Source organism: Saccostrea cucullata, unplaced genomic scaffold (assembly GCF_032062105.1).
Source record: "Saccostrea cucullata isolate Sc308-1 unplaced genomic scaffold, CSIRO_AGI_Scuc_v1 ctg2499, whole genome shotgun sequence".
Classification (NCBI taxonomy): Eukaryota; Metazoa; Mollusca; class Bivalvia; order Ostreida; family Ostreidae; genus Saccostrea; species Saccostrea cuccullata.
In genome coordinates, this window is record NW_026917985.1 from 71,226 (window position 1) to 89,941 (window position 18,716).

At 30.5% G+C, this 18,716-nt stretch overlaps 1 protein-coding gene across 1 annotated transcript; it reads right to left on the reverse strand.

Moving 5' to 3' along the window:
- Positions 1-1,021: 1,021 nt before the first annotated feature.
- Positions 1,022-14,408, reverse strand: LOC134274343 (blastula protease 10-like). Its single transcript, XM_062756655.1, has 19 exons — positions 14,333-14,408; positions 10,948-11,051; positions 9,865-9,945; positions 9,437-9,508; positions 9,105-9,122; positions 8,893-8,965; positions 8,510-8,639; positions 8,062-8,140; positions 7,323-7,514; positions 7,083-7,209; positions 6,689-6,805; positions 6,299-6,405; positions 5,035-5,159; positions 4,702-4,850; positions 4,096-4,326; positions 3,605-3,741; positions 3,033-3,141; positions 2,156-2,331; positions 1,022-1,111 (listed from the first exon to the last, which is right to left on the reverse strand). The coding sequence occupies exons 1-19, from the start codon at positions 14,406-14,408 to the stop codon at positions 1,022-1,024; spliced, it is 2,193 nt and encodes a 730-aa protein (XP_062612639.1).
- Between the last annotated feature and the right edge of the window lie 4,308 nt (positions 14,409-18,716).

Consider the following 18,716-nt stretch of genomic DNA (forward strand, 5'->3'; position numbering starts at 1 on the left):
ACTGTGACCTATATGCTAAAAATAGCTCTTTACACTTTTTGCCATAACTTTTGAACCATAGGAGATAGGGACTTCATATTTAGTATGCATACTCCACTGATTAAGTTCTTTCGAATGACACCATGATCAATGACCTTGTTACCTTGACTGTGATCAATATGCTAAAAATAGATTTTTTGAACTTTGTTGCCGCCGGGCGCATAGTGTTTCACAAACACATCTTGTTTGTATCTTTAAAAGAATTTGTACACGGTGCAACTGAAGTTATTTCTATAATAATGTTTTAAAATATCCCTTTATTTGCAAGTATCACTAAACTTAATTAATTTATCATATTTTGATTCAACAAACAATTTGAAAATCAGAGAAAAAAGTTTTGAAGATTTTTTGGGAAATTAAGAAAAGATGCCAAAGATACAAAAACAGATATTCGTGTCGGTAGACGGTATATGCATCTTACTTGAACATTTGGACTGAGTCCTGTTATAATTTGACAATGAACTACTCGTCCACATAAACCCAACTATATATATATATATATATTATAATTCAAGATGTCCTTGGTATAGGTATGTACATATAGAAAAATAATCCAGAGTTTGTAAAAGATGATCACATTTTATTCCATAGCGCTTTCGCCATTGGGCTCTTCAGTGGATTTTGAATAACAATAGCAACATGACACTGAAGAGCCCAATGGCGAAAGCGCTATTGAATAAAATGTGATCATCTTTTACAAACTCTGGATTATTTTTTTATATATATATATATATATATATATATATATATATATATATATATATATATATATATATATATATATACACACACAAAGTATAAAAAATATTCGTCAGATTCATGATATCGCATTTGACTCTCTATCTCTCATCTGTTTGTCTGCGCTTATTTCTACTTAATAATTATCTTGTTTAAAGAACAGAAAATTCATTCATAAAATCAAATATTTATTAAAATTATTCAGTATTTCAAAAGTATAAAACATCTTCGTTAACCGTTTTCATTATCCATTAAAACCTGTAGGGCACGCTCCTTCCAGAAGTCGGATTTCGTCAATAGCGAACGTTCCATACGAGATGTACCCTTCAATTGCCTGAAACAATAAATTACATTATTCCCATCATTCAGAAATATTTCTAGAAGGTGTTTTATTTGAAAAATGTCATCGTGTCCATTCAAAAATTACCAAATGGCAGAGAAAAAAAGTTGTTGTTTTTTTAAATCTTATTTCGTTTAATATACTTTATACAGTATACATGTGAACGCTGAATGTGTAACAATGATGATCTATTTCTTACTGTTATTTCTTTGATATAAATCATTTGAACAATATAATTATTTACAGCTCATGACCTATTTGACGTCTCCCACGAGATATTGAACTAGGTTTATATACAACTATACTTTTAAAACTTCATTAACTATTGAAGAAGTACATTTCTCTTTTTCTTCTTTTTTATACAAATTTTCCATCTGAAATTCACATTCCCATTGATATTTAGATTTTACAAATATTTTTTTTTCTTTTACAGATCATCACAGAATGCTATAACAATCAAATCTTTCGAAAACCTGGCGGTGTTGAAATTGATATCACATAGATAAACGTTTTATAAGATTTATTTAGACTTTAAAGCTGAACCGTTGTCATATGAGAAAACTGGGCCATGCCTGAATGATTCTTTCAAAATAGCTTGATTAAAATTTTGATTTGAATATATGGCGTAAGCATATTAAAACTCCAACTAAGTCATTATGATTACATGATAAAATAATTCACCGGTTAATTTCTGAGTCTTTTTTTTTCTTCAGAAAAATCGTTGTAATTATTTAAGCATTGAATTCATATAAAATGACAAATTAATTTGTAATGCACATTTGTTGTATTTTATGTTAATTTTAAAAGGGTAGTTTTTTTAAATGAAATTGAGTCAAAACAATACACATTTTGTTGTTCCTAAATTTTGAAAATGCATGTAGTTCCTACTGTGTATTCTAATGCGCGGTGACAAGGTTTCGCGTGTGTTATAGAAATTTGAACGTCGAGAATTTCGAATGGATTTCATAAAGAAAATTACACTGAATGTAATTATACTGATTTTAAAAATACAAATAAGTAGTAAAATTGTTTGCTTACAATATGATCAGAAGAGGTTCCATAAAATGGGATCTCCACCGAGTACCAGTTGCCGTTAGTGGTCTGATTGTATGACCAAAGAACCTGTATTTGTTGGGACATGTTGCGGAGATAAACGTCCACATAGTGATAAAAGCCATTGATGTAAAATCCAAAACTGATGCAGTACTGTTTATCTACAATTAATAAAGTAAAATTCAATAACTAAAAATGATTAGTTCAAAAGCCGGAAAAGGCAAAAAACAAAGCAAATAATTGAGTTCTTGATAAATGTTCATTTCATCTTTAAATACTCTATTTAAATACTCTGTTTTCTTCCTGGATGACATTTTTAAAGAAATACTGTATACAGGGTTATTTTCGCCCTGTATTATTTTTGCCCTTTTGCACTTGCGAACAACTTTGTCCCGTTTTATTTTCGCCCAGTCATAGTTTTGCTTAAGAAATTATGCTGTGTAATTTGAATTCGCATCGTTTTAAATTCGCCCAATCAGGAAGAGGGCGAAAGGGGCGAAAATAAAACGGAGGCGAAATTTTTCCTGTACACAGTAAGGAGAGACGAGAAAATAGGTTTTCAAAGAAAAAAATGCAATTTCCGAATGATCCAACAAATCTCATTCTTACACTTATTATATGCTCCTTAACCAAGGGCCAAGAGATTAGCAGTTTTCAAAAAGGCGCCATTTTTCATCATAACAATATTCTTTATATTTTTGTTTAATACAAACACCTGACTATGGTGTATATCGCTATACTTTTTCACTCAAAATGAACATGTCTTTCATTTCCTTTGTCATTGTGAAAGGCCATGGAGATGACATAAATGTTTGCAAAGTAGAAAAAAATTTGATGTCATATGGAATTTTCAAAAACTTACTACTGAGGGTTCCAGATGGGGATTCCAGTATGAAGGAATAGCCAGGTAAAAGATATCCAAACCTGGCAGTATTAAGATACCCAGCATACGGTTCCATGCTGGAAGATACCTACACAGTAGCATGCAAGAAAATAAAAAGATTTTCTGAAGAAATGGTGAAATACGAAGATTTTTATGCATAAACTTTAAATAATTATTTAAAAAATGATTTGAAATTTGCAATCTTACTTCATTTCTTGTTCAATTTTTTAAAAAAATTTTCATTTAGGAATTACTGTAAAATCACACATTTTCCAGGGTTCAAATTTTCGTTGTTTTAGGGAAATATATTGATTCACGAGGATTTGAATTTGTGGCTGAATTGTTCAGTAGTAATATATGTGAAATTGTATTTCGTGGTGGACATAAATTCGCAGGTCTCATCGTACATCGAAAACCACGAAATTAAACCCCCAAGAAATTTTGTGATTTTACAGTATCAAGTTGAAATTTTTTAAATACTTTATATACATTTTAAAAGCCATAGGTGACAGGTCTCTAAAAATCAATAATCTTAAGAAGCAGATGATTACCTGTACTGAGTAAAGTTCTCCGTATTTCACCATCCAGCAATTAGATGATTCGAAGTTACAAAGTCTGGAGGTACCTGTAGGCGGTGTAACAGTTGTGGTCGTTGTTGTCGTTGTTGTACTGGTTGAAGTGGATGAGGCTAAAATTGAGAGTGTATTATACATAGGGAACATAACAGAAAATGTAATTTTTTTGTCATTCGATTAAATTCGATTATCGAGTCTCAACCTTGTCTCAATATTTTCTTTATCGACTTTATCATAAATTTTCCAAGAATTATATATTATTTTTCTTGAACACGTTTGTAGGCAAAGAACAGAAAATGTCTAAAAAAAAATTTATTAAAAAAAAAAACTCTCTCTCTATTATTTCACCTAAAATCTTTATCTCGTAAATCTGTCTTTTGAATAAAAAGTTTAAAAGTATAAGCTACAACATAGAATATTACATCTACTTTTTCTGATATTTGTGTTGTTTGTTACTATATACTTACTTTCACAGTTAGGCCCGATCCATCCCGGTGGACAGTCACATGATACACTGTTACCAATTATAGAACAGGTGCCGCCATTTTGGCATGGATTCGGTTGACAACTGAGAACAGGAGTATCGCATGTTGTTCCAGTCCAGCCTGTTGTGCATGTACAATCAAAAGTTGAGCCAACAACGGTGCACGATCCGGAATTCAGACAGGGATTAGGATCGCATGGGTTTGAAGATGTTCCTACAAAAAAAGCAAACATTAAATCTGAGTATAATATTTCGTACTTAATGCTTTTAAAAAATATGTTAAAAATGATCTGCATGCATATAAATGAAATAGATAGAGAAAACAAACGGTATTCAAGACATGAAACAATACTAAAAAGGAGCAGAGGAAACACAGACCTCAAAACAGGTGTGTATAGTGTTATTTACTTAAATTTACATTGAGTATAGATATCAAGATTATTATTAAGTATAAAATCATTCTTTATTTCATTCCTTTTCTTTATTATAAATTCATGTTCATATATTAGTGTATTTATAATTACCTGAACAGAGTTTGTGTAATACTTTCAATGAAATGTATTGCATGTATAGAACAAATAGAACCTACCTCCTTCAGCTTTCACAGTAAGTTTGAATCTTTGACCCTGTGAGGTTTGGGTGTTTTTATTAAATCGACTGTCAAACTTCAGGAGCATCAGGTTGCTCTCACCATCATTTGTCGTTAAGTAATTTTGACCGCTAACTGTGTTACACTGCCTTAAAAGCAAATAAAGAAGATAAATAAATAGATAAAATAAAGTAAAATAATATCCAAATCTCCACAACCAGATTATTGAATATGGTTTAGATTATTTATAAACATAGTTTCAAAAAGTCTGAAGTCAATTCATAAAATGTAAAAATTAATAAGTATACTTAAAAATATTTTATAATGTCATACCTGATTCCACTTTGGCCGATCATATTGAACCTAATCTCTAGCCAGTGATAGCACTTCGAATCAAAATTATTCCTTGCTAAATCCAGTTCGTCTATTGTTAGTCTTATATTTGATTCACTTGGCCCCTGGCGAGAAAAAAAAACCGTCTTTTTATAGTACATTTCAAAATTATGTGACTTAGCAGAAATAAATACGGTAATTTACTTATTTAAAAGATATTTTTCCGGACTCTAATTAAGGTCTTCCGTTTCCAACGGAAGACCTTCTACTGATTCTGATGATTAAGATTAATATTCTTATTATTCTTTTTTTTTTCCTTTTCCTAGACGCCAACTTTGAGGCCTCATATTTCACTCATTTCTCAATGGATTTTGCTCAAATTTTCAGAGTTGATAGACGTTACTAAACTCTATCAGAATGTTATCTAAAATTTAGAAAAGTCACTTCCGGTTTTGAGTTATTCCCCTTTAAACGAAATTTTATAGGCTTTCGTTTCCAGACAAAGACTCAGAGACGGCTAAAGCTGGAGCAAAAATTCTACTGATTTTAGATAATAGAAGGATTGAAGTTGTGCATAGTGATTTTTGTTTTTCGATTTCTCTATTTAAGATGGCGCTATACAGGGGTCAAAAATTAGAACGCCTAAAAGAGCGAAAATTTACACATATTTTGCTCTTTATCTTCTAAACTAAAAATATTTTGTTAAAATATATAGAACAAAATTTGTGCAGAATTACAAGATCTTTTGAACGATATCTAGAAAAAAGGGCTGACCCCTAAACTAAGGGATCTAGAGGGACCAAAATTTTTTTCCAGATATCTCAAAAAGTATTGAGAATTTGTTATACATCCAAGAAGCAATGTTGTTCAAAATGTCAAGCTTAATCTAATGAAGTTGTCAAAATGCGTCCGGCGACGTCACTTCCGGTCAAACCGGAAGTAGTCAGAAAATGCATATTTTTGCTGTTCTTGACAAGTTTTTGGGTAACATATATCACAACAAGCACAAAACTTGATTTTCTGTCCATCGACATCACTTCCAGTCAAACCGGAAGTAGCCAAAAATAGCTTATTATTTAAGGTTTTGATGCAAAATTGAAATTATAAAGTGACTGGAGACGGCTAAGCTCATTGCTTTCTTTTTGCTGACGTCACTTCCGGTCAAAACAGGACGGAAGACCTTCTCGTTGCTTTGCAACGAGCTTTGCTCTAGTTTTTATTCTGTTTTTTTCAGTTTTCTGTTTTCTATAAATAATAGACTTACTCTGACTAGCCAGACACATTCTTTGTCGGTGCTAACCGCATTCGGGTAACCAGGAGACTCGATGGTCTGGCTTTGACCCGAACTCAGATTAATAACACCACCACATCCTAAACAATGATAATTTTGTTAAATTTTATTGTTCAACCTTTTTGCTTATTATGGCTGTAGTACTAGTACTTTTACTTATCATATTTCTGAATGATAACAGGACTACATTTTTTTAATTTGATATCGTATATGATGCATCCTTTTTTATTATTTCGTAGTCTGGAACAACTGAACCATGACAAAATTAATGATCAACCTGTTCTTTTTCAATGCTTGCTTGTTTGTTTTTTCATAGAATTTTCCTGTACAGTGTAGATATGGAAACCTGTTCGAAGAGTTTACCTGTGTCGGTGGTAACTTGTTCACACGTGGTTCCTGTAAGTTCAGAGGGACACAAACATTGACAGGTATGGGCCACAAAACCCTCATTCTGACAGCTGGGTGGATTTTGACAGGATGCTGTGTATTAAAAAATATTTCATTTAAGATATAACTGTCTTATGTTTTTGGTTTCATGATGTGACCAATCGAGTTGCTTGCGTGATAATATGCCTAAATGCAAAAGGCATTCATTCATAAAATTACCATGCAATGGAAATTTAAATATTTCATCATGAGCTCTCAGTCTACATGTATTTGCATGAATAGAATTAATAATGCTCTTTTTCAACATTCCATTACTTTCAAACAATTCAATTCAAATAAAATGCTAAGACTACATCATGATTTAACAAACCTGTGCACTGATACGCGGTTGTGATCTCTTTTAGATCATTATGCGTAAATGTTTTTGCAGTATCAATCAATGCTTCCAATCTGGTGTCTTTTAGTTGCATTGTTTTCCCACCATTTTGGGAAAATGACTGAAAAATAAACTCTTTGTTTTAATTCGTTGTTCCTAAAAAAAAGACTTTCTAGTCAGAAAAGTATTTTCATCTATTTAATTGAAAAATTCAATTTATGAAAAAATATCAACCGTCAATGGGTATTGCAGAATGGACTCCACATCGTACGGTGTTCTGTCAAATGTATTGCTTTTATCAAAGTTGTGGCGGCCATTTTGGGGAATGTTGCTGTAAATTATATCTATGTACTGGTCTCGATCTGTTCTCTGCTGTTCGTGCATCTGACCAATTGCGTGCATCAGTTCATGAATCACAATTTTTGTCTGATTTAAAAAGAGAAAAGAATGGTTATTTTCTTTCATAGCTAACATATAAACAGTCATATGCAATAGAAGTGTTATATTCTGTAGCAAACATCTGAATGATGATGCTTGCTCCAAAAAGTAATATTTACCGATGAAATCTCAAAATAATATTGAAACATATTTATTTGTACGATTTGGTGTGTCAGTTTCTTATTTTGAAAAGTTTAGCTTATATAGGATGCAAATGAAACACACCCCACAAATGTGTTAATTTCTCATTAAATGATGCAGAGTTTTGCATTTACTTAAAATAAAAATGGAAAAAAAAAATGGGCATGTTTGTGGCCTCACTTTGATTTGCACGAATGCCAGCATTAAAAATCAATATCAATCTAGATCCAAGTGCATTCACAGGTGTTTAATAATAAACAATAGCGAATGTTTTGTTGTTGAAGCTTACAACTCTGTATATATCAATTTAGTGGGTTTTTTTTTTTTAGATAAGCGTATCGTCTTTATCAGCGCTATTTACTGTTTATAAAAACACTTTTAAAAAGTAACTTACCTGAGAACATTGGGGATCCTGCAGAGTAACTTGCTGTTCTAACATATCAGTGCGTCCAACATAAGAAGCACAACCCTGTCTGATTTTTTAAAGAAAAAAAAAAAGAAAATAATTTTTGACAATATTTTACAGAATACCTTATGCTAAGATCCTACATGTATTTCGGGTTAACTCTGATATATTATATTCTTGAAGACAGTTCTTGAAATAGATGAAGGATAATCAAACGATAAAAAATATGTTGTTTGAAAAACTGAAATTATTTTTTTGAATACATTAATATATTTATAACATATAGTCGTTTTTGTATTTAATTAATTTCAAATATCATTTAGAATTCTATTAATGGTTTTTTTTTTCGGACATAGAAATCTCTTTTTAAAGAAGCCAAGGTATTCTTTTTGTACGTGTTTTACTTGACAAGGACCAAACTGAAAGGTATCTTTACCCATTTACAAACTTCAGGTATGTGTTATGAGGAAGACTTGGCCTTTGAGCATTTGGGACGAACTGCAAGCAGGTAAGATCATGAAATTCCTGGATCCCCTCCTGTATTCCTTGGTTCATCTGTGAAGATACTAGTAAAAAGAGTTTTATTCAAACTTAAGTATTTCAAAAATTACTAAACATTGTATATATTTGAAATATTGGATATTAATCAAAAATTGTCCCGCTAAACTTTCTGATAATGTTATAAAATGTTTTGAATTGATACAATGTCCTCTACAGAAAAATTATGTAATATTGCCAAAATCTTTAAATGCAGTAGCTGGAGAATGTATAGAAATACAGTACAACAGTTACTATGCTGTAAATAAAAAAAAAACTCACATCCACTTTGGATAGTATATGGGATTATTTTGCTCTCCCAAAGACGTGCATCTGTCTTGAAATTTCTCTTCATCTGTTAAAAGATCTCTGATGTTCAGTACCATGTATGGTAGTTTTAATACATAATTAATCAATTAATAAATGAAATTTTAAAACGCGATATTCAAATCTTGTCAATGAGAAAATATAATTTAAAATTAAGTGTAACATACCCTTTTCTTCTTAGATTTCTGTAATTAGAGTTACAGAAAAGAAAAATTTGTTTTCTGTTTTTTAAAGAGTAAGTTAAAGTTTCTAAGCATTTCTTTTCTTTTCATGCCATTGAACATGTCAATTTTATATTGATAAAAAATGTACTTTTCATGCACCGTGCGCGTGTCATAAATGAACTTAAATGAACTGAAATTCTGATTCAAAAGCTACAACTGAAAATACACACAGAAATAAATAACGTTTACGTTTTTAAAAATATCATATTGTGTGATCTCCCCCAAAATATATACAAGTTTAAAGTTTGCATTTATTTTTATGTTGAGTAATTTACCGGTGGTTGAGGATGACGATCGAGCTCCGTGATCTTCACTGAAGATTTTCTGCTTGGTTTAATTCCCTTTGGCTACAAAATTTAATAAATCTAATAACACAATGTATACGTAAAGCACAAGTCCATATAAAAACATAGGTAGACATCATTTACTTCTCACTGAGCCAGAAAATTAACAACACAGAAAATGTTTAATTCAAAATGTCATATGTGTGATAATCTGAAGGATACATCTTTAAGTTAATCAAGTTCATTTCTCTTCGGATAAGTTGTTTAATTGCTAGATTAATATTGATGTTTTCGTCAAGGCAGCACTACTCTAGATTTAATTCATCAGAACGTAGGCATTTTTTATCTCCATTGCCAAGTTTTCTTACAGCTTACGTGTAAAATGACAAAGAACAATACAATGCTTATGATAACCGTACCTTATGAGGAACCCCGTTTGCATCAAAGACAATCATTGTCTGAAGAAGGTCTGCTATTGGTGAGTCCTGATCGGTCCCATCCTGCGAACGGTGTTAAGAAAAATAAGCTTCGTTAACTCGAATTCAATTTGAAAGAGAGAAAAAAGAAATACTGTATACGGGGTTATTTTCGCCCCTTGTTACTTTCGCCCTTCCACACTTGCAAACAATTTTGCCCAGTTTTAAATTCGCCCCTTCCGAGTTTCGTTTAAGAAATTATACTGTATCATTTGAACTCGCACCGTTTTAAATTCGCCCTAATGAGGGAAGGGCGAAAGGAGCGAAAATAAAACTGGGGCGAAAATTTCCCAGTATACAGTATAGATGGTGAAATATTTAACAAATAAATGGTTGGGAGTTTCGACCCCCCTTCGACATACCCATGTAATCGAGATATTGGTTTTAGAGATACCGAAGGTCGACTATGCTCTGATTTTCATGAAAAAGCATTCCATTTTATCAATTTGCCAAAGTACAGTTTCAGTTACATATTATAAAAGCGCTTTTTGATCTGATTTTCTTTTAATTTCTAAACAAATAAAAAAAAAACATATGCCATTTTTTTATGCTCATTGATTGGCATATATTTCAATTTATATTCAGAAAGAAAATATGATTAACGTCATTTTGTACACTTTCTTATATATCATGTAGTAAACAATAATTCGACAAGACTGTAAGCGTGACTTCCTACCGCGGTAGTTGTAATGTAAGTGTAAGTGAACATGAGGAAAAAGAATATAATGGGAAATTTCCCTGCTGTATTCTTGATTATATGTATACAATGAGAAATGTTTATCAACAAATATTTCATTACACATGTACTCTGTCTTTGAATACAAAAAAAAACACTTTTAATTCAAAAACCAAATTTCATGATTGTGATATTACTCTTACATTATTGTTTGAAGAATGAATAAAATAGATATTAAAATATACATTTAGCTTGTGAAAGCATCGAAATTTTATTATATCATGTTAAAATAAAACCGAGAACTTAAAAATGAGCAAAAAAAGATAGCTAATTAAATTACATGTAATTACCCATTCATCTATCAATCCTGGACGCCAGATACCCAACTTCTTAAAGACTTCCCAACTATTCCAAACGAAGTTCCGCGGTGTCTTGAAATTCTTCAGATTTCCAGCTAGAGGGAGATTAAGAGATATCAAGTTTGACATTTAATTTAAAAAAAGAAGAAGAAAAGAAAAACAATAAATCTAAAAATATGATGTTATAAAACATTTTAAGTATCAACTTTAAAATGTAAGTTTTTTTTCGCTTTAAAGTTGCATGCTGAAATACTTAGATCAATATTTGTTTTTTTTAATTTCAGAAAAATTTGCAATTGCTAAACCGTTCCACACATCTTTCTATTTACTTATTACCAATTAAACGTACAAGAAAGTTGAATGTTTTTGCATCGGTCTTAAACTTAAATTTTTGACCAGTCTTTGATTTGATTTGAACATATTTTATTATGTAAAATACATAATTGGATTGGGCAGCAGGCATAGCCTATATGAGCCCTCTCCAAAGGTACAAGGTTAATTAATACACATATATAGTAACAGGTTTATATATGACCAATAAGTTGTATACAGACACAAATTTAAATAGAACATAGGGGAAAGAAAGATACATGAGTAAAGATAGAAAAGGAAAAAAAAAACAACATATGAATACCGGTTTATAAATGTGGAAATGAATTGAATCGAAAAAATGAGAACTACAGCAATTTATAAACATACAATGAATGTGTATTTAACTTAAAACATAAACTGGAATAAGTATTACATAGTTACACTTCATTTATGAAACCTTTTGGTTTGTGATATATAATTGTGAACACAATCAAATAATTTCATATTTTTTGCATATGATATACTACTATCACCAAATAATAAAAGATTAAGGGAAATAGGAATAGGATTTTGCAGGTCTATACTAGATATACAGTGAAAAAGAGTGTTTCTTTGCTCAACATAACATGGGCATTCAAAGAAAAAATGATATGCATTTTCTATATGAAAATCACAATTTTACATTTTGAACTATCACTAATATAATCTTTCTGTAAATCGCCATTTAAACTACTAGCATTATTTCTTAGCTGACAAAAATATTTTGACTACGATTACCATGATTAAAAAGCTTATTGGGTGTTCTATAATGAGCACTGGTGAAAGAAGATAGTGTTGATAAATTTCTAATATGATATGATAAATTATTCCTTAGTTTAATTGTAGATGGGAAATAACTATTCATATATGATGTGGTCCTCGTCTGAGGAATAAGAAAAGTAAGACCGTCATTGTTTCTTAATGAATATGTGGTTTGGGGTGGAATACAAAGTCTTAGAAGATCTTGAAGGTACTGTGGTGCTAACCCATACACAATTTTGTAAAATAATATTAATTTATGTACTTTCCTTCTGTCAGATAATGTATTCCAACCCAATTCATCATATAAAAGTGATCTTGAAAACTGTAATAATTCTTGCAGCAGTAATTTGAACTTCTTCCAATAGAGATGACTCCTTTTCATTACAATTAAACAACATCACCATATTCTAAAACTGGTCTAATAAATGTCATATATATTTTTATTAGCGCTTTAAAGGGAATGTTTTAACATACGTAGAACATTTAACCGTTTACATGCTTTCTCATAAGTAATTTGTATGTGAGATTTCCAATTTGCATCACACTGAAAATTTAGTCCCAAATGTGTGTGATTTTCCGATGGCTCAATTAAGGGGCCATTTAAACCAAATTTAACATTGGGATGAGAAAAATGCTTTCTGGAAAAATTTACATTCACTGTTTTCTTGGGGTTAAAATCAACTTTCCATTCTTGACCAGTCTTTAAGTCCATCATAAGGATTGTAAGACGGCCATGTCACTGCTATGTCACCAATGATCTTGGTTCATATCGGCAACACGTAAATACTGTGAATTGGGAAACCCCCCCTTTTTTTCCCACTCGACAAATTCCTGATAGAACAAATTTAAAACAGGGCGGAAAATTCAATGAACACAGCATCATTTCTTAAACAAAATCATGACTGGGCGAATTTTAATTGGCGCAAAATTGTTTGCAAGTGCAAGATGGCGTAAATAACACGAAAAAAACCCAATAGCTGCACAAATTGTCACATGTTATTTAAAAGATAGCATTACTGAGAAATTATAATTTCGTAATATATATCATCAATGATATAATAATCTTATGGATTTTCTTTTTCATTATTTGTCTGTTATTTTATTTTTACTGATAAAGCCAAAATATTGCATTAAAAATTGTTTAGTATATATCGATTTAATCTGTTCGGAGATCTTCCTTTTTTAGTATTTATCATAAGTGAAGAGTATACCTATATAGACCTACGTACTTGAATGGGTATGGGGGCAACATCTGTTTTGTTGGATCTTAAGGTGAAAATGTTGTCCGTTCTTGGCAAATGCAACGATTTTATCTTCAGGTCTAAAGAATTAAATGTTGCCCCCTTCCCAGTCTTACACTATTTTTATAACCTTCAGATAAGCTTGAACACTAAAATAAAAATCTTACGCATATTTAGTTATTTACTCAAAACATAAACAATTCTTTATAAGTTCTATTTGGCTTTATAAATAACAGTATACCTTTAAAAAGGAAATTAAAATTGTAAAATCATTATATCACAGACATTATCACAAAGTATATTTTTTAATCCTTTAAATAGCATAAGTAAATAACGGTTTATCTTGAAACCGTCTTTTTAATTGTCGCCGAGTTTGAACGATGATTAATCACTGGTGAATATCAGATGTAGCAGTGACGTCACTGTACATACACTCACAAATCGTACGCAAAAGAAGAGTATTCCGTGTGTTTTTTTAATTTATTTATTTATTTATTTTTTTTTTGGCAAAATAAGAATATGACTTTTTTTTTAAAGATAGAGATTTACAATATAAAGCATAATGTAGGATTGTTTTGATGCAATAGTGTGATCAATCAGCATAAAAACAGAATCAACTGAAGTTATTTTCAAAATCAGACTTAAATAAATTTACTTTTACATAAGAGTCGCCCTCTTGGTATAGTATAAATAAAATGTCCCCTATGATTCGAATCCATATACGGAACGTGGACAACTATCCTTCGAATGATACTGCAGTAACTGAGATCCTGTCCCGCAGTAAGTGTTGGCACAAAAAAGGCCCCCTCCACTGCTCAATAGCACCGAGTGCCGACAAAAGAGTCAAATTCGCTACAATCCACAGGCATATAGTGGATGCTCGATATGAATAAAAAGATTTTACAATGCATTAAAAAAAAAAAACAGGAAACTAACAAATAGAAAATTAGGAGAAAAATGGTGCACATAAAAAAATCTAAAATTAGAAAAAAAATGAATCCTATTCACTTGATGTACATTACCTTCTAAAGTCTTGTTGACTGGTAGAGCGGAGGCCCCAGCAAAACAAACAAAGACAAAAATGGCAAGAGTCTGCATGGTTGAATCGAGTATTTGGTAGTTACTCTGAATTTCAAGATGCTTCAACTACCTCCTCTTTTATAAGGGCCCAAGACACGCCTCATGGCAAAGTGTGCCCTATTTTAATTTTGACGAAAACGATTTTTACCGGACTTGTTTTGATTTTTTAAGTTAAAACGCATTATTAAATTTTATTGATTTCAATAAAGTACATGATAATGTACGTAATCCTTATTTTTTTTTTGTAAAACTAGAGTACAAGGGGTTTAACTTGTTTATGTATTCCATCCTGTTTTGGGGGATCGTTAGTTAGCTGTACTTTTAAAATTTTTATACTTGCATTTTTTTAACAATAATAATGATAATTTATTTAAAAAATAAGCATCACAATATCTGAGTGAAGTTTGTTTTTTTCATCATTTTACAGATATGCAGTATTTTACTGATAAAATATTTTAACATATAAACTTCATAAAGGGAATATGTACAGATTTATCTTTATTTGTAAATTTTTATATGAGTATATTTTTTATGTTGTTACAATTTTGGAAGCAGAATAAATGATTTCATTTTTAAAAAGTAGCACCGGAACAAATTTCCGATTTACAGCCTTTTTAATTAATTTTGCTTAACTTAGAATTTGCCAATACGTGAACCTTAAAATCCAATATGTTTTACATAAGTAATGCTTGCATGCATACTTATATTATCGTTTCAATGGTGCAGTTATTTTTTTTTCCAGAACTTGTAGATATCATTTTGTGTAAAATTGTTAAAATTTTATTCTGTTCGATTTTTTTTACATTAACGTAAATAAGATTGAAAAATATAAAACTCATTTCAATTCATCTTACCTATAATACAATGATTCAATGAAATGATTATAAGAAATAAACAGCAGCTTATGGCGTTACATTTTTGCAAAATAAGAATCTGACTTTTTTTTAAAGAAAGAGATTTACAATATAAAGCACATTTTTTTTTCAAAATTGTAAAATTTCTGGCCATTTTCAAACAAATTTAAACATAGAGCCTATCATCGTATTAGTAGAATAAGAGCATCTGTAGATCTAGCGTGTACTTTATTCTGATAAAACATCTATGTTACGAAAGGCTACGTAAAGTTTATTAACGTTTTGAAAAAATAAATCTTTTTTGTCAAATTCTATTAAATTGTACTAAGTTTATTTTATTTTATTATTTTTTTTTTATTTTCATGATGTGCTTAAGGACTTCAAAAATTGGTAAAAGTACAGTCTTAAAATTTCTACTTTATTGATATTTGTTTACAAATTCATTGTTTAGATCAAAGTGATACGAAATTATGATAAAATAAGTCAATGCACCCCATCTTTCACTGGTACTGACTGTACATGGTGTGTAGCAAGATCATGCCTGACTGAAAATTGGATGAATGAAGGTCACGCTCTATTAAAAAACATTTTATTTTAAAGTGCAACTTAATGATACGAACTAACAGGTAAATTGACGTGCTTTATTGTTTTAAATAAGCTTAAAACATATGAAAGAGCTATTTTAATAATCTTTTAAATCATCTAAAATAAACAAAATAATGAACGGAAACATGAATTAGGATTTTAAAAAATTATAATAAAAAGTAAAGACCAGCTAGGGAGAAATTAGTTGAGATATTTTAGGCATTTTTTTTATTTTGCAATTTAGTCTATACTTCGTCTGGTGAAAATTCCAAGCTCTAAAGGTTTGTCTATAACATCCGTAGATAAATGCTAAATTTTCGGGTTAATTGTATTATGATTGCATTAATATAAAAGAGTTGAAATTTTACTGCACACAGATATTTGAAAAAAAACTCAACCTTACAAAAGCATTTATGGTTAAAAGCCATTCTATTCAGATGGCTGAGATTGCCTTTTCTCTTAATTTTAAAAGCAAAGCTGCATGTACAGTGTATGTTTTTCAGTCTTTTTTAACACTATCTGTGATATACAAGAAATTAAAAATTGACGATTGCTACTTCATTTGTGACACATTTAAAGTGTGATTTTTTTTTTGGAAAGAGTTGGCTAGAGTGGTTTTTTTAATTGTTTGTTTATATAAAAAAAAAAAATTATCTTCAATTTATTTGACTAGAGTGACTGCAAAAGTGCTTGTTTACCAGCAGTTTTGACTGAAAAACAATCTTTAGGTGGTGCAAAGGAAGCTTAAAAAATAAATCGTATAAGACTAGGAAAGACACTTTTATGGTGATTTACAAAAAAGAAGGAAATCATACGAGTAATTTTAGTACAAATGGGGCTCTTTGAAAGTTGACAAGTCATGATAGAAACAAAAAATATCTCAACATGTATTTTGATCCTTTCACTTAAAATAAAAAACAAATTGAAGATAATGACCATTTATAAAACACAAATTGAAGATAATGACCATTTATCGATTTCATTAGAACAAAATACAAAGCAATTCTGTAAACCTGTAATATAAAAGAATCCCAAAGGTGGGGTCAGGTGCTTCAGTGGAGTAAGCATTCCCTGCTGACCTTCACATTTGCTGTGAGCCCTTTGTATTAATCTAATAGACGAAACGTTTCTTTGTTTAAAGTTAGTACCATAACAAAGTCTATCAATATGTATGAGACAAGTTGGACAAATACGACCCATCACCTGCATATGGAATTTATATACATGTATCTCAGTTGATTCGATAAGCAGGAGCATGCTCTAAGTATGAACGATTTTTAAAACGAGGTAAATTATTGACAAACAAGTTGATGAAACAAAAAAAAGCAGTCTCGTTTAAAGTCATCATTTCATAAGTTCTATGGTCGATACAGTGAGCTTATCAGAATACAATTTATCATTGAGTTAAATGCTGACTGACATTTTTCATCCTTTTTGTCAGTCCATTGTTTATATTGTGAATTGACGACGGATTTTTCCGTTATTTTTCGATCTTGACAAGGAACACACAGCGGGTGTGACCGGTCGGCAGGGAATGCTCACTCCTTCATGGGACCTGATCCCACCTCTGATGATTTGGAGGTATGTGTTTGCTCTGTTCCTGTTTTGTATTGATTTGTTTTATGGACTTTTGATTTTGAATACTTTTTGTTTCTTCCAGTGATAGGTCATATTTGCTGATAAGGTCAATATAATGAATATAGACATTGGTTAAGCATTTGCTGGACCCAGCAGGATATTTTTGTTTGTAAGAACTTTATGAAGTAAAGCAATCCAAAAAAGTTAGTGTAGATCAAACTCATTTAGTATAAGCAGATTTCAAGACGTAGAATAAACGAAACCTAAGTTCTTCCTAAATAGAGTTATAGAAATGAGCCTTTCTAACAAAGACGGTACTGTTACCTGCCTTTGTTTCGCTGGAACCTTTATAATGACATATTGTTCATGTATAGTCTCTACTTCTTTTATAAACTCTGATTTAATAAAAAAAAAAAAGGGGGAGCATACTAGTTTATTCGCATTTGGCCTTTAATTTTCATGGACGTTTTCCAAAATGAGTCACTCATACATTTCATTATAATTCGGTACTTTAAGTAGGAAAGGGGATCATTCTTTAATTTATATTGAATAATTTTAATGACGCACTAAGTTCTGAAAATTTTTTCCTACATTTGTGTAAGCATGCTGTTTTACACATATTGTATCAATTCCATAGATATATCTGTCAAATTTATAAACCTAACAGCAATAATTCATTTATTGACAAATCAAAGTATATTAATGGAATTATATATATATATTATCTCAATTTTGAGCTGTGAAGCAGTAAGAGTGCATCAGTACTGTTTACAGGGAATGAATTACAAACAAAAGCAAAATACCAAAAAAAAATGGAATTTAAATCATTTATAGTAAGAAGGGTGTTTCCTCAAATGTACTTTAAAGCTATTTGTACTCTACCAGTGCGTGTATATATTTTCAATAAACTGAAAACAATGAGAAATATATGAAATATATCTGCTACATTGTACATTCGAAACTGGGATGCATTCTTGTTCTTGTCTACTTTTAATCAACTATATACTTTTTCATCTGCAAATTGCCAATTCAAATTTTCGGAGAATTATAGGCCTGCTCACTCCATCCATGATTAATTTGAATTGAATTCTACAAAATATATACAATTGACCGACCTATTCATTGGATTTTTTAACGTCATCCATTAAACTTGAATGAATATTTGAGTCGTAGAAATTTTTTCAGTGATTTTATATGGCTCTTTAATTAAATTCAAAATTCAACAAATCGAAGAACCAATTTTCAGACCTTAAAAAATTGATATTTTTTAACATGTATATGCAGTGCAATGACGTTTTTCTTTTTATAA